Raw genomic sequence first — 15,287 nt, 5'->3', positions numbered from 1 at the left:
AATAAAAATAAAGCTTAAAAAGTGCAGCCCCGGGCTGGGGTGCAGCTTCGCTGATATACTACCTGCCTAACATGCACAAAGCCCTGGGTTTGATCCCCAGAACTTATAAATTGGCTCTGGTGGCGCCTGCCTGTAATTCCAGCACTTTAGAAGTGGAGGCAGGGGAATCAGAAGTTCAAGGTAATCCTTAGCTACAGAACTAATTCAAGGCCAGCTGGGCTCCATGAGACCACGTGTCAAACAAGTGCAGCCCATGTGAAATTACTAACTAGAAGTTGCTCTTTCCCAACACGTAAAAGGACAGTCGTGTCAGTCTGCCGTGTGGCCTGATGCTAAGAAGCTTGTCAGGGCTTCAGCGCGGGTACAGTAAATGGTGACCGTGATGATGTCACTGTGATGGAGCTTAGGGTCACTCTAGGTTGGAAGAGAGCTATGTAAGCTACTTCTGTAAGATGTGTCTCTAACGGTCATTTCCAATGTCGTTTCAGTGTTTCACGGAGACTGGACCCCAAGGAGCCCCTGGGTAGCCAGAGAGCAACTTCTCCAACCCCAAAGCAAGCTTCTGCTACTGCTCCAGGCCGAGAAAGTCCCCGAGAGACGAGGGCTCAAGGCCCATCAGGCCAGGAAGCTGATGGTCCCCGCAGGACACTACAGGTAGACGGCAGGACACAGAGATCAGGACGGTCCCCCTCAGTGTCACCAGACAGAGGCAGCACTCCCACGTCCCCCTACTCTGTCCCCCAGATTGCTCCCCTCCCCAGCAGCACCCTGTGTCCTATATGCAAGACCTCGGACCTCACGTCGACCTCCAGCCAGCCAAACTTCAACACCTGCACCCAGTGTCACAACAAGGTCTGCAACCAATGTGGGTTCAACCCCAACCCTCATCTTACCCAGGTAACTATCTCCTTTCTGCCCCATCAGCCTTTGACCACTGCCTCATGAGCATCTTTCCTCTGGCTCCTTTCTTTCTCACAGCCCTGACCATGGCTGTTTTCCTTAGTCACCAGTATCTGTGCACCCCTGATGATGGGGGTGGTAACGGTGGCGGTGGTACTGGCTCCAAGATGTGGAATCAGATGACAAGGTCTGGCGCCAGGGAGATTCTTGTTCCCTAAAATCTTAAAAGGACTGGAGAAAAGCTTTGCAATTAAGAGTACCATCTGCTCTTCCAGAGAATTGAGGTTCAATTCTTAGCACCCACAAGATGACTTACAACAATCTGTAACTCCAGTCCTGGGGATCCAATACCTTCTCTACTCGGGGTGCACAGAGACATACATGCAAGAAAACCCTGATAAAAATAAAAATACTTCTGGCAGTGGTGGTGCACGCCTTTAATCCCAGCACTCAGAAGGAAGAGGCAGAGGATTTGAGTTTGAGGCCAGCCTGGTCTACAGAGTGAGTTCCAGGACAGCCAGGGATACACAGAGAAACCCTGTGTCAAAATAAATAAACAAAACCTGGTTTAATTCTAACCTAAAAAAATGATCTTAGAGAGGGCAAAAGGAAATCTTACGGACAACTTCTCCCAATGGTTACTCCATTAGAGATGACCGTGAATGCCTCCAAGGGGAATCAGATTCCCCTATCCTGAGCCTGCCTCTGATAGCCTGGAGAGGAATGCTGGTAAGAGCATCAGACTTCTAGGAGGGTCGAGGAACTGCATTCCGGCAGGACTCTGGACAGCTCCTCTCCACGGTTCAGTTTCAGTTATCGGGTGGCCTAAGGTGGTGGACTAGCTTGTCCTCCCCAGTTCTGAGGTAGAAGCCAAGCTCTCCCAGGGTAGAATTGTCCTTTTCTCACCAGGGCCGTCCTTCAGGACCGTAGGCATGAGCTTAGCTTCTTTGCCTCCGAGGGTCTGTCAATCCATATCTCCACTGTGGCTCTGTTCAGAATGCTTGGAGAGGATGTCCAACAGAGCCTTTGGTGGGTCCCTTTGGTGACCCAGAGGATGGGGGCTCCCATGGATTGGCTAAATTAGGGCCACACTTTTGAAATGCACTGGGTGGGCTTCCTGGCATCCTTGTACTCCCACAGGGTAACCCATAGAAGTCTCTGCTTCTCCCCCCCAAAGACTGCTTGGACGGATGGCAAGTAGCTACTGTAGGCAGCCCCTGGGATTTATCAGCAGCTGGAGTTGTTTGGACCATGTGGGAGGGGATAAGTGAGAATAATTGCTAACAGGTCAGGGTCTATATATGCTGCGAGGTGTTGTGGGTGTGGGATGTGTGGTTCTCGAGAGGTAAGTGTGAAATTCTGAGGAAGGCGCTGCTGGTGTGGAGCGATGACTCAGTTCATTTGGAGTCGCTCCTGGAATGTGGAGGCTTCCTGAGGAGGTGTGCACACTCGCGCGTGATTACCGCATCTGTGATTAGAAACAGACCCGGCCCTCACTGATCAGTTAAGTAAGCATCAGCTGTTCCCTATCGAGGACGTGTGATCAAGAAAGGGGACGCTCACCTGTCTGATCTGACCATCTGAGACACTAGAAGCACCCGGGAGCATTTTTGTGGGCCACCCCTTCATCTTGTTGCTCTCTCTCCTCTGGAACCTCTCCATGAGATGTTTGCTTGTGCTGCAGCCCCGGGGGGATGGCTGAGAATGGAGAAAGAACTGCACGTGGTGGCACCAGCGTCCTGGTGGGTGTCCTAGCGCTCATGCCACACCAAGTCCAGAACCTTTAGTGAGGTGGGACGGGAGCCAGCCTTTGACTGTGCCTAGAAAAACCACAGAGTAGGAGGACCGTGGAGACTCAGTCCATCTGCCTCCTCGTGCTGGGCGGAAGCTGGGGCTCAGGGCCAGGAGGAAAGAGGGCCTCAAACTTACTGCAAATTCTCAGTATTTGGCAGGGAGCAAACCTCTTGGCCAAATACTTCAAACAAATAGTGGATTGGACAAATCAAGTGGTCCTTTAGTTTGAGCTCTTAGCATCTTCAGGGACATCCAGGGCTCTAAGATGGGCTATAAGTTGGCAGCCTTTCTCAGACTTGCTTTCCTAGAGCATGGGAGGAGCTGCCGTTCTGTAGCACCCCACGGAAAAATGCTGTCTTAGTTGGTGTTCAGGTCCATGCCCACAGACATGTTCTGCTGGGGCCTGGAGATAGGGTCTGTGCTTCCCTGGAGCTGGCCTTCAGGGGTATTCCTGTCAAGGAGAACTAAACCGTGGTGTGTTTTCCTGAGGAGTGGGAAAGCATAATTGCCAAGCTGGCGCCCTCGCCCTTTGTCACTTGCTAGGAGCAGAGTCACCTCCCTGGTCATACTTTAATAAGAGGAGGAGACACCTTTGCAAGTCTTGCTCACACATCTGTTTAACCCATCCGAAGAAACCACATCTGTTCTGCACACCTCTGCTTCAATGTCAGATCTGCCAAGACGACCTGTCCAGGTCAAGCTTCTGCCTAGTCTAAGGTTATGCACATGCGAGAAGCTGGTTCTGAAGTCAGCTGTGTCTGAGTGATGTGTGGTGTGTGTGTGACTTTTTAAAGGAAGCCCAGTGACATCACATGCTTTCTTCAGTGGCCCAGTTGGAGGAGAAAAGGGTGGAGAGTACCCCTAGCCCCAGCTCAGCACACTACAGACAGACATAGGAGAGGGTCCTGGGGCCCCTGTCCAGGACGGAGTGTGGAAATGCTTAGTCTTAGATGAGGGCCTGCCAGCCCAGGTGCTGTGTCTAGGGCCTGTCAATAGGATGTATGGAGAGAGGGAGGGGATCTAGCAGTCCCAGAGAGGAACGAGGGCCACACAATGACATGGAGGGTCTCAGCATCTAGGCTTGATTATTAGGTATGTGGCCGTGAAGAACATGACATTTCATATTTCTCTATGATATGTGTTATGAGTTAGGACTTGCTAGCTTGTATGTGGCTCAGGTTACCATGCAGATCCAGAGACGGATGGAGCCCTCTTGCTGGCTGCAGCAGATGGGCCAGTGAACAAAGGTGGAAAGTGGGCCCGACTGTGATGGCCACTACAAACCCATGCTTTTATTTGTGTATCTCTTGGATTCTGTCAGGGTCTTACTACTTTAGCAGGTGCTGCAAAACAGTAGACTAGGCCTGGAGATGAGAGTCACAGACAGGGAGGGCAGCCTCATTTGGCTGAACCTGGGTTCATGTCCCAAATACCCGTAAGGTAGCTCACACCATCTGTAATGCCAGTTCCGATGGAATCTGATGCCCTCTTCTGGTCTCCTTCAGTACTGCATGCACATAGTGCACATAAGTGCATACAGGAAAAACATTTGAACACATGAAATAAATCTTTTTAAAAGTTAAAAACAATTTCACCTATTAGAAACTAAGTTAAAAGACTGCACAGAGAGCTTTCTTTTGGCATCGGCACTGTTCTTACCGCGAGGAGAAACCCTTGCTCTGACAACATTGATAGCAGGAGGCCAGAGATGTTAGCGCTCTGTGCTGGGGATGGGGAGGAAGTGGGGAGATACTCCTGTCCCTCCCTAGATATCGGCTTAGGAAAAATCCTGTCAATGTCCCCAGTGTCAGAACTGTTCGGAGTAGAAGCAGGTATGTAAAGACTGTCCTCCATGGCTTGGCTGATGCCAAGGGCTCGCTCAGGCTGTCAGTCTGCCTCTGCAGTCATCTGCCATTGTCTGATCCTCCGAGGGAGTCAGGGCATAGCCGCGTAGCTGCTGTGAAGGTGAGCTGGGGAGCCAGTGCTAGAACAAGCTATGGAATGTGGGCGGTGACTCCCACTTACGCCTGCCTCAGAGCTGCCCCTGAGGTCTGGCCCAGGCCTCCTGAGTGTGTACACGACCTGTGAATATCCCAGGAATGAGTGCAGCACAGACGGAGAGCACTTGTGGGCCCAGGCTTCAGTCAGGCCAAGTCCTTCCAAAGCCCCTCCCCAAGGGTGGCCACAGCCTGTGCCTGCCAGGCTCGTGTTCTGCTCCTGTGAGGGCTCGAGAGCTGTTATCCCCGTCCAGCCTGCCATGCCCAGCAATACATCCATCCACCCCTGCTCTAGAGAACTTCACTTCTTTTTTGTTTGTTTGTTTTGCTTTTTGAGACAGGGTTTCTCTATGTAGCCCCGGCGGTTCTAGAGATTCACTGCCTTCTAAATTCCACTTAAGAAAACTGTCAGGAGGGGCTGGAGAGATGGCTCAGTGGTTAAGAGCACCGCCTGTTCTTCCAAAGGTCCTGAGTTCAATTCCCAGCAACCACATGGTGGCTCACAACCATCTGTAATGAGATCTGGCGCCCTCTTCTGGCGGGCGGGCATACATGGAGGCAGAATGTTGTATACATAATAAATAAATAAATCTTTAAAAAAAAGAAAAAAAGAAAAAAAGAAAGAAAACTGTCAGGAGCTGGCCATGATGGCAAACGCCTTTAATCCCAGCTTGGGAGGCAGACAAATCTATGAGTTCGAGGCCAGCCTGGTCTACAAAGCGAGTTCCAGGACAGATAGAGCTGTTATATACCATGTCTCAGGGGTCTGGGGGGGGGGGGGAACGACGATAAAACTGCCAGGCTGGTGAGATAGCTCAGCAGGTAAAGATACTTGATGTCAAGTCTGACAACCTGAGTACTATCCCCGGGATCTGTGTGGTGGAAGGAGAGTTGTCTTTTGATATCTAAACACATGCCATGACAACACACACACACACACACACACACACGGGGAGAAAGACTAAGTAAAGTTAAGTTGTTTAAAATCTTAAAGAAATATGAAAGAGTGAGAATGTGGGCCTTACCTATTCTGGGTGTAGACTTTGCTGAGATCAAGGCAGGTACCTAGTTTGCTGTAGCCCATACCCTTACCCTGATGGCAAGGTGGCAAGGAGAAGGAAGGAGCCGATGCAATGCTTCTAAGCCTCTCCCTCTAATGCCTGCATCCCACTCCTTCCCTGCAAGGGCCAGGGCACCAGATGGCCCGGGGGCGGTGCTGTAGCCAGCAGTCCTGTCCCCTTGCCTCTGCCCCCTCCTGGTCACACTGCTTTGGGCCAGATACAAATGGGAGCAGGTGTTATAAGGGCATGAGATCTGAGTGGGCTGAAGGAAGGAAAGGCGTCCTCCTCCAGCCCCTAAATAAGGTGGACATGGACTTCCGGGCATGCTGGGGTGGGAAGGGGAATCTTAACCACCATGTGCCTAGTCCTCAGGCAGTTTGTCTTATAATAGCCTCTTTGATTAAAAAAACAAAACAATAGCCAACCAGAGCTTGCATGGGACTGACCTAGGCCCTCTGCACATACATTACAGTTGTGTAGTTTGGTCTTCAGCGAGAACAAGGACTGTCTCTGACTGTTACCTGCTTTTGGGACCCTTTCCTCCCACTGGGTTTCCTCACCCAGCCTTAATAGACGAAGAGGAGATTAGTCTCACTACAACTTATATACCATGGTCGGTTGATACCCGCCAGAGGCCTGCCCTTTCCTGAAAAGAAAGGAGGAGGAGGAGATGGGTGGGGTGCTGGGAGGAGAGGAGGGAGGAGAAATGTAATTGGACTTGGAAAAAATTAATTAAGTAAGTAATAAAAAACAAAACAACTTTCAGTCAATAGGGGAAAATTCTCTAAGCTTCTGTCAGCTCTTAGGCAGTCAGCCCTGTTTCAGACTGACTGTGTTTTGAGGAGACAGGACCTTAGTTGGATCTGTAGAATGGAGGCCAGAACTGATGGAGGCAAGGGGAAGAGACAGGGTGCTGGAGCATGGGCTGTTGCATGGCAGAAGCCATCGGGCATGCAGTGCTGCCGCTAGCCACAATAAAAGACTATGCAGCTAACTGAACATGAATGTAAGGTAATCCAGAGCAGAACGTGCAGAATCTTATCCCTAAAATGCTTACTTTGATCTGTAAAGTCGAAGGAAACAAAATGAAGATAATGGAGTAAAAATGGCAGAGAGAGACCACTGGGCCGAGCCTGAAGCACTTGCAGCCAAACCTAATGTGCTTAGTTCAGCTCCCAGGCACACATGGTAGAAGAGAGCTGGTTCTTGCGAGATGTCCTTTGACCTACGCACACAAGCTGTCAAATACTCAAAACAATCTTGACAAAAGACAAAGTTGGAGAGGGCTAGATAGATGGCTTAGTGGTTAAGAGCATTTGCTATTCTTCTAGAGGACCAGAGTTCAGTTCCCTTCTCCAATACTGAAGTTATGAGGAGGCTTATGACTTCCTGTAACTTCAGCTCCAGGATATCCAGTGCCATCTTCTGGCCTCCATGGGTACTGTGGGTGCGCGTGCACACACACAAAACTAAAATAAAATTAAAAAATAGAAAGGGAGACCGTGTCTCAAGGAAAATAAAATCAAGGCACCGTGGCAGTACATGCCTTTAATCTTAGCACTCGGGAGTCAGAGGCAGGTGGATCTCTGTGAGTTAGAGGCCAGCCTGGTCTCCAGAGTGACTTCCAGGACAGTCAGGACTACACAGAGAAACCCTGTCTCAAAGAAAGCAAGAAAAGAAAAACAAAATCAGAACAAAATAAGCCCAAATCTCCCAAATTTCACATATACACATTTACGAGTATGTGTGTATGTGTCTGTGTGTGTGTGTGTGTATGTGTATACATGTTTCTAGGATTCAAACTAGGGCCTCATATGTACTAGATACTAGGTATTCTGCTGCCAAGTCCCACTCCCAACTCAAAATGATCTTTGTCAAGAAGTACCAAGAGCTTTGCATGGAGAAAGCCAAATGATTCTGGGAAAGCTGGGTGTTCATATGCCAAAGAATAAAACTGTACCCTTAACCCTTAACCCAGAGTGAGCGAAAGACTTGCACATAAGTGGTTACTGAAAACCGCCTATGAGGAAATGCAAAACCAGCCTTTCAACTTTGGACTTGCCGGTGGTTTCTTGTCCAAGACACAAAGGCACAGTTTTTGATTTGATTGATATATTCAGAATATATAATCAAACCCTGTAATCCACCAAGCACAAGAGACGATCAGAAGGGCCCTGATGCCTCTGTGGTAGAGCAACCAGACAGTATTCCATCCTCATGCTGAACTATGAGAGAATTTAGACCACAGAAAAATGAAAGAATTTCACAAGGATCAATTTCACTGCCCAGATTTTTGTTTGTTTGTTGTGGTTGTTTTGTTATGTTTTGTTTTGTCTTTTGGCCTTTTCCCAAGACAGGGTTTCTCTGTGTAGATCAGACTGGACTTGAACTCACATAGTTCCACACGCCACTGTCCTGAGTGCTGGTGTTAAAGGTGTGCGCTTCACCACTGCCGCCCAGCTCCACTATCTGCATCCTTTTCTTTTCCTTGAGTTTTTCGAGACATGGTTTCTCTGTAACTTTGGAACCTGTCCTGGAACTCACTCTGGAGACCAGGCTGGCCTTGAACTCACAGGAATCTTCCTGCCTCTGCCTCCTGAGTGCTGAGATTAAAGGCATGTGTTAGGGAATATTATTTTAAGGTGTGTTACTTTTGTTTATGTTGCATTTGTTTAACTCTGTGAAGCTGTGTTACTTTGCCTGCCTAAAACACCTGATGATCTAATAAAGCGCTAGAACGGCCAATAGCAAGGCAGGAGAGAGAGTAAGGGGGTGCTGGCAGGCAGAGAGTATAAATAGAAGGAGAAATCTGGGAGAATAAAAGGGATCTGGAAACAAGAGGAAGGAGGAAGACTTCAGGGGCCAGCCACTCAGTCACACAACCAGACACGGATGCAAGAAAAGATTAAGTATACAGCAATAGAGAAAGATAAAAGCCCCGAGGCCAAAGATAGACAGGATAATTTAAGAAAAGCTGGCAAGGAACAAGCCAAACTAAGGCTGGGCATTCATAACTAAGAGTAAGCCTCCGTGTGTGATTTATTTGGAAGCTGTGTGGTGTGTTGTCCCCCCCCCCAGCCCAAAGAGTAAAACATTGCATTATAGGCGTGCACCACCACTGTGCTTGGATCTCTCCTGGCTTCATCACCTGTCCTTCTGACTGCCTATCCATCGAACTGATTTCTTTGTTGATTTCCAAAGTGTATTGCAGATATCAATATACTTCTCACTGACCATTTCAGTAGGCATATCACTATTAAGTAGGATTCAGTATTTACTGTAGGTTATTTTAGGTAAAATGTACGTGTAATGACATTTACTGAGCTTAAATGTACCTTTCAGTGGCTTTGGAGAGCTGGGTTGGGCCTGTGGGGACTGAGAGCATCTGCATAAATAGTGGGAGTGAGCTCAGTGGTATTTGAGAGGCAACAGCAAGGACTTTTGGCAAAGAAGGACCAAGATGAAGATGCCTGGAAACCAACAAAATCCAAGAGAAGAATATGAAGCCAGGCGATGAACTCCAAAGGTCCTTCAGAGTTAAAAGGGGAAGGCTGAGACAGCTCCAAGGAGTGCAGCCTCTGGGAGGGCTGGTCTGGGCTCTGAGGAGAGACTGGGGAGAGAGAAGAGCACAGAGGACCAGCTCGGGAAGGAGGGGGGCTCCGGAACACTGGGAGAGGAGAAGAAAGGCAGATGTGCCCAGGGGCAGCAAGGAATAACCCCCCTTCATGGCCTTCTAAACCAGGGAGGCCTCCCAGCCTCAGGGAATGATTCTGCCTTCACAAACGTATCTACTCCCAAGGCCACCCTCAGTTCTCTGGGTTGGCACAGGCTTCTTCCACAGGTCACATCTGACTGGGTCACAAATTCTTCCCTGTCATGCTCAGAGGTGCCCTGTGTATAAACCGAGCTCACAGCGGACAGGCGAACCGTGCTGTTGGTGGAGTGCAACAGCGGGAGTGGGATATGGCAGGTGGCTGCTATTGTTATAAGAAGGTCTAGGCCAGCCCAGACCCTGGCCTCTCCTTGATGTCCAGGGGTTCGGGGTGGAGGAGAGCTTACCTCCTAATGAGACCTGACCAGTGACTCAGCGCAGAAATGCATGGAGTCATGCTGGCATGGGGTCATCCCAGGACCCTCTGGCTTTGGTGGCAGCAGGGGAGTCTCCTTTTTAAGCCGCCTCTGTGATGTTTAAAATGGAAAGGATGAATTCGGTATCAGGCATGATGTCAGCGCTTAGCAATCCAGCATGGAATGCTACTCTCCCAGTGAGGGCCAGGGCTCAGAGGCAGGCTGTTCTCCCTGGGAAGGCAGGCAGTGGCACAGATCTGCAGCCCTGTTCTCTGCTACGGGTCTAGAGGAGGAAAGTGGCAAGAGGACCTGTTTGCTCTGGGGCCCTTGGAGCTTTCTGGCAGCATCTTGTGAGACCAGATGTGTCTAATATGCCTGGATCTACCTGAGGCTGATGCACAGTGGTATGCTGCAGGCCGCTGATGTCCTGGGGGTGGGGGGAGCGGTGGGTGTTAAAGCCCCTCTCAGGGAATATGACTCCACTTCCTTTGCTGCCCCAGAAGCCGGTAGAAGGAACAGCAGGGAGTGGCTGGTGCAGACAGATTACCCATAAACTCCTCACTCAACTGAGGGTCCGCAGAACAAGCTGCCTAGTCTGCTGGTCTTGGGGACTACTTAGCCGCTCTTCTGCACATTGAACAGTCTGAGTAAAGAGCAGATGGGAGGGGGGGTCTCTTCTGGAGAAAGTCCTCTCCGAGCCATGGAGCCCGTAGGGCCACACCTTTGCAGATCCCCGGCATCCTGGTGGCATGGGCAAACTATGCAAAGCCACATCCCTGCAACCTCTACTTCCCATCTCCCAAACCACAGCAACCATGTGTACCACCCTGAGCCTTCTTTACTGCCTCCAGACCCTCCCAGGGCTAGGTTCAGGGAATGCATGGAGGACCCTGCCATCCTTCTGAGATGCTGGAAAGAAGTGTTGTCTAGGGGCTGGAGATGGCTCAGTGGTTAAAAACACTGCCTGCTCTTCCAAAGGTCCTGAGTTCAATTCCCAACAACTACCTGTAATGAGATCTGGTGCCCTCTTCTGGCCTGCAGGCATGCATGCAGGCAGACCACTGTATACTTAAAAAATAAATAAATCTTTTTTTTTTTAAGTGCCATCTACCTTAGGGTAGACCAAGAAGGTACCACCCTTCTACTTCTGGCTCCTGGAACATGAAACATGAGACATTCACATCTCCTGGGCAAGTGCCTGGTCAGGAAAGCAGGACCCTAAGGGGATTCCTGCCATATTAGTAGAAGAATTAGACAGCTTAGAGGTGCCTAAGAGTCACAGGGACCTAGGGACCTCCTGGGCTCAGTCCCCTGGTGAGTCACTGTGTGTAGCTAAGGAAGAATGAATTACCGCTGGTCTTGAGACCAGACTGTCTCCCACAGCACTGTCCCTGTGTGCCCTGACTGGCTGGACAGGTGGCTGGGGTATGCTGCTGTCACCTAGTCCCATAGTGTGGCATAGTGGGGACCTTGGAGTAGGGAGAAGAGTGTAGGATAGGACTTTCCAGAAAACCCCTGGGGACCTCGTGGGAGGCAGAAAGGAGAGTCTTGCTGAGTTCAGAGAGCTCCCTCTGCCAGGGTCCTTGGGAGGCCTCATGAACCAGGTCTGTCTGCCTAAGCTTGAACCCAGGAGAGACTTGGGGAGGACGCGGTTGTCTGGAAAAGGCTGGATAGAAATAGCTGCGCCCATCTGGCAGATGAGTCACTGAGGGGTGTTTCAGCCATTTCTTGAAGAGGTTCTATTTTAGGTGAGATGGCTGTGGCACAGCCTTGGTGAGGGGGGCTGGGGAAAGAAAGGTGCTGTTGGTGAGTGCCGGAGTGTCAATAACACGTGCCTTTGTTTAGCCCAAAACAGGGTCACCCTGAAGTCTCAGAGCAGGGAACTTACCTCCTAGATCCCAGGAAGTCTTACCATGGGTGACAACAATTGGTAACATTGGTGGCCTCGGCCTCCAACCACAACAAGAATGGGTTTGGTGGCCACCACCCTGGGATAGAGAATGGGACCCAGTTAGAGAGCAAATCTTGTAGTGTCCCACGTCCGGTGAGCAGAAGCAGCCGCCCCTAAGACCTTACACTTCGATGAGCATGAAACCCCTCCCCATCTATAATGAACTGTCCAGGAGGGTACCCAGGACTGAAAAGCTGTTCCTATGGCTTTCTCTGTCCAGTGTAGGCAAAATCCCACTGGGTTTTCAAAAGCACAGGGGTGGGTTAACAGTTTCCCGCTGGGCCGAGGCTTCTCCGCCTCAGTCACACTGTGTCTAGACCTGGGTGTGGCCTTTTGGGCAGATGGATATTCCAGTGTCTACAGTACTCTGAACTTGGCCTGTATAAAGTTGAGTGGCCATCAGGAGAGGTTGGACTACAGAAGGCACTGGGCTCCAGGGTGCTTGCACAAGTGGGCACTCATCACAAGGTGATGTTTTCCCCATCTTTGGGTGCTGTTCGCGGGCTGCTGGGACAGGAAGCCTGAGCTCAGGTTCCCACCTGACAAGCCGCCCGACAGCAGCAGAGACCTGTTGCAGGCAGCCTTGGGGCCTTGTGAGCTTTGAGGATTATTTGGTATAGCAGGAGACCCAGTGTGTCAGGGTGAGATAGCCAAAGGAGTTTGACAGGAGAAGTCAGATGGAAAGCAAGGCTGGCGGCTTGTGAGGTTGTGGTGCAGTGCCTAGAGGGTTGTGAGTCTGTAGGTGGTGCGCTCTGACCTCTCCATGGTTAGAGGTGAGTCTGTGGGTGGTGCACTCTGACCTCTGCGTGGTTAGAGGGCCGTGAGTCTGTAGGTGGTGTGCTTTGACCTCTGTGTGGTTTTATTCAGCAGGAAAAGGTAGTGTTTACTCATGAGACTGGAAGCCCAAAAGGAAAAACATCATTTAGCGCATAGGTGACATGGAAGACTGAGACTGGTCTTGTGGCATGGTCACATGTCCATCCCTGTACGGGTACATGCTTAGAACATGAATATCAGGGCACGCCTTGTTTGTCTTAGAGACCAATTGTCCCATCTTCCTTGTCTTGTGGCTGGAGATAGAGTGCTTGCCTCGTGTGCGTGTGGCCCTGGGTTTCATCACTGACACCATAAACAAACAATAGCCTAAGCCGCAAACTCAAAGAAAATCAGACACCTTAAATCATCATATCTTATTAATGCCTCTCACTCACTCTGCTCTCGGGAGCTTGTGTTCTCTCTCTTGTTCCTTTGGTGGGAACATAAGGTTTTCCAGGACAGGAAGTCTATCATGGCTCCATTTATTCCTGTGCTTTCCTCTCTTATCTACCACTCTTTACTTGCTAATTCTGCATGGGGAGTGTGTGTGTGTGTGTGTGTGTGTGTGTGTGTGTAGTGCACATGTTTGTATGTTGGCGCATGTGGAGACCAGAAGGCCCTGCAGCAGCCTGAACCTGTGCACCATGACCCTGTCCACTCTGCTGACTCTGTTGTTTTTTTTCCCTCAGGTGAAGGAGTGGCTCTGTTTGAACTGTCAGATGCAGAGGGCTCTGGGAATGGACATGACCACTGCGCCTCGATCCAAGAGCCAGCAGCAGCTACACTCCCCGGCCCTGTCCCCTGCCCACTCCCCAGCCAAACAGCCTCTGGGGAAGCCAGAGCAAGAGAGATCCCGGGGCCCAGGGGCCACACAGTCTGGTCCCCGCCAGGCTGAAACAGCCAGGGCCACCTCAGTCCCTGGGCCTACCCAGGCAACTGCCCCTCCAGAGGTGGGGAGGGTGTCTCCTCAGCCCCCCCTCTCTACCAAGCCTTCTACAGCTGAGCCCAGGCCACCTGTAGGAGAGGCCCAGGGCAAAAGTGCCACCACAGTGCCCTCTGGGCTTGGTGCTGGTGAACAGCCCCAGGAGGGCCTCACTGGGAAACTCTTCGGCCTTGGAGCATCACTACTGACCCAGGCGAGCACCCTTATGTCTGTGCAGCCAGAGGCTGACTCCCAGGGCCAGCCTTCCCCCAGCAAGGGGCCTCCCAAGATCGTCTTCAGTGATGCCAGCAAGGAGGCTGGCCCAAGACCTCCAGGCTCAGGGCCTGGGCCTGGGCCAACACCTGGAGCCAAAACTGAGCCTGGGGCAAGAACAGGTCCTGGATCAGGGCCTGGGGCCCTGGCAAAAACTGGAGGAACAGCCAGCCCAAAGCATGGCAGAGCAGAACATCAGGCAGCATCCAAGGCTGCTGCCAAGCCAAAGACCACGCCGAAGGAAAGGGCCACATGCCCACTGTGCCAAGCTGAGCTCAATGTGGGTAGCAAGGGTCCAGCCAACTACAACACCTGCACTACCTGCAAGCTCCAGGTGTGCAACCTGTGTGGCTTTAACCCCACGCCCCACCTGGTGGAGGTAAGAAACCTGGGAACTTGGCTGGGGGGCGGGGCCTAGAGAATGGGAAAGAAGGCACAAGAGCCAGGACACAAGGGAGCCACAGAGAACTGGGGCTGCAGCAGTCAAAGGGCCACACTAACAGCCAGTGCTACGGAGGGGTCATAATCCACTTCCTGCCCCCGCTTCATGCTCCAGCCCTTTCCCTCAGAACTGTCACAGTAGGTGGGGTTAACCATAGCTACTGGCTCTCATTGGCTGGCCAGCGCTGTGGGGCTGAGTCCAGGCTTAGGAGACCTTTCCTGAGAGCAAGGCCTTAATGAAAGATGTCAGGTAGGAAGACCCTGCTATGGATCTATGATTCTCTCAAGGGTAGGGAGTTGAAGGTTATGTCGCATGGGGCAGAAGGCTGTCACACACCTTGTTTCCTTTCACCCAGGTGTCAGGCCAGCCAGCTGGTGTCTCTGCTTGATCCTCTCTCTCAGGGTCAAGGGTATCAATGTTTACCTGTCGAAGCCCTAGCCATTCATCTACATGTTTTCTCCTGGGTAGGCTTGAGCCTAGCCAGGATGCTCAAAAGTGCTTTTCCCCATAGGAAAACTTGAGGAAAGCCAGGGTTGAAGATACACACTCTTCCCTCTGTTTCTGCTCCAGAAAAGTATACTGGGCCCTGTGCAGAGCCAAGAAGGAGGGAGACAGAAGCCTTGGTGTTGGGCCTGGTGTTCTTGTCAAGCAGGGAGTCCTGGAAAGGCCTGAAAGACAGAAGTACCCAGGCAAAGCTAGAACAAACTGGGCCTTGTGATTCCGTTTGCTCTTGCCCTGTCCTGTTACTTCTTTCCCTTGCCAAGGACCACCCATGTAAAGACCATGGCCACCTTTGGGAGGAGAAGCCCGAGTGAAATGGTGCCCCGCACACCTTCCTTTGTTTTGTTTTTCGAGATAGGATTTCTCTGTGTAGCCCTGGTTGTCCTGGAACTCACTCTGATGGCCAGGTTGGCCTTGAACTCACAGAGATCTGCCTGTCTCTGCCTCCCCAGTCCTGGGATTAAAGGTGTGTGCCACCCACCTGGCCAGATGGGACTCTATGTGCTACTCACATGGCCCTTTGTGCCTGACACTACTACCTGTCCAAGCTGGAGACCCAGTG

General features: G+C 51.1%; 1 protein-coding gene across 1 annotated transcript in view; it reads left to right on the top strand.

The window, feature by feature from the left end:
- Bsn (bassoon presynaptic cytomatrix protein) overlaps positions 1–15,287 on the top strand; it is a 79,069-nt gene that overhangs the window by 43,256 nt on the left and 20,526 nt on the right. The window contains exons 2-3 of the mRNA XM_038324072.2: positions 489–897; positions 13,277–14,161. Coding sequence (XP_038180000.1) covers positions 489–897; positions 13,277–14,161 — 1,294 coding nt within the window. The remainder of the gene's footprint in view (positions 1–488; positions 898–13,276; positions 14,162–15,287) is intronic.

Source organism: Arvicola amphibius, chromosome 3 (assembly GCF_903992535.2).
Source record: "Arvicola amphibius chromosome 3, mArvAmp1.2, whole genome shotgun sequence".
Lineage (NCBI taxonomy): Eukaryota > Metazoa > Chordata > Mammalia > Rodentia > Cricetidae > Arvicola > Arvicola amphibius.
Note: the sequence above shows the minus strand (reverse complement) of the source record. Positions and strands in the feature narration are given on the sequence as shown.